Here is a 1,121-nt window from a genome sequence, read left to right as displayed (position 1 = left end):
TCAGTCCAAACCTTCAGCAGTTCTTCAGTAACGACTCAGTGTCTCTGAGTTGTGGTGAAGATGGACAGACAGGAGGACAGACAGGAGGACAGACAGGAGGACAGACAGTCAAGAGGACCAGTGGAGGACAGACTGGTGACTGTGGTTCAGGATCTGGGACCTCTGATGGTTCCTCCTGCAGAGTCTCATTTCTCTCCCAGTCAGACTCTGGAGTTTACTGGTGTGAGACCAGTTCAGGAGAGACGAGCCTCCAGGTCAACATCAGTGTGACAGGTGAGTGGTTCAACCTGCAGGTCTGTACATGACTCTGTCTGTTGGTGTGACTCTGTCTGTTGGTGTGACTCTGTCTGTTGGTGTGACTCTGTCTGTTGGTGTAACTCTGTCTGTGCATGACTCTGTCTGTTGGTGTAACTCTGTCTGTTGGTGTGACTCTGTCTGTTGGTGTAACTCTGTCTGTACATGACTCTGGTCTCTGTTGTTCAGGTCATGTGATCCTGGAGATTCCTGCACTTCCTGTGATGACAGGAAGTGATGTCACTCTGCGCTGTAGAGCCAGAGATAAGAGCAGACAAGAGGCTTATTTCTTCAGGGATGGTGTCCCCCTTAGATCTGACTCTGATGAAGAATATAAGATCAGTGGAGTCCAACAGTCTCATGAAGGTTTCTACTCGTGTTCTACTGATGTGTTTGGAGAGTCTCCTCGGAGCTGGCTGAGGGTCAGAGGTCAGGACGCTGACATCACTTCCTGTTTATAGACAGTTTAAAGATATGAACTAATCTGCTGATAAACTGATCACTGACCTGAACCTGGTTTTACTCCTTCTCCACAGATCCTCCTCCTCCTCCATCATCTCCTCCTCCTCCTCCATCATCTCCTCCTCCTCCTCCTCCTTCATCTCCTCCTCCTTCATCTCTTCCTCCTCCTCCTCCTTCATCTCCTCGTTCATCTCCTTCTCTTCCTTCCTTCGTGGTCAGACTCTTGTGCCACCTGCTGGTCTTCTGTCCTTACTGCATCTGTACTGGTCTGATTCTCTCCATCTGCTGCAGCAGGAAGACAGGAAACAAAGCGGCCGTCTCCATGGAGATGACCCAGCCTGTTGGAGGAGGTCAGGGGTTGGATG

At 50.2% G+C, this 1,121-nt stretch overlaps 1 protein-coding gene across 1 annotated transcript in view; it reads left to right on the top strand.

Annotated features, from left to right (window-relative positions):
• The window catches only part of LOC147818792 (uncharacterized), a gene marked incomplete at its 5' end in the record, with an annotated part of 4,212 nt that overhangs the window by 1,087 nt on the left and 2,004 nt on the right, over window positions 1-1,121 (top strand). Inside the window, 3 exons of the mRNA XM_087175553.1 lie at window positions 5-273; window positions 484-723; window positions 831-1,106. Coding sequence (XP_087031679.1) covers window positions 5-273; window positions 484-723; window positions 831-1,106 — 785 coding nt within the window. The remainder of the gene's footprint in view (window positions 1-4; window positions 274-483; window positions 724-830; window positions 1,107-1,121) is intronic.

Source organism: Seriola lalandi, unplaced genomic scaffold (genome assembly GCF_002814215.2).
Source record: "Seriola lalandi dorsalis isolate HSWRI2012SDOR001 ecotype SW California unplaced genomic scaffold, Sedor1 jcf7180002054475, whole genome shotgun sequence".
Lineage (NCBI taxonomy): Eukaryota > Metazoa > Chordata > Actinopteri > Carangiformes > Carangidae > Seriola > Seriola lalandi.
This window is presented reverse-complemented; position numbering and strand designations above follow the sequence as displayed.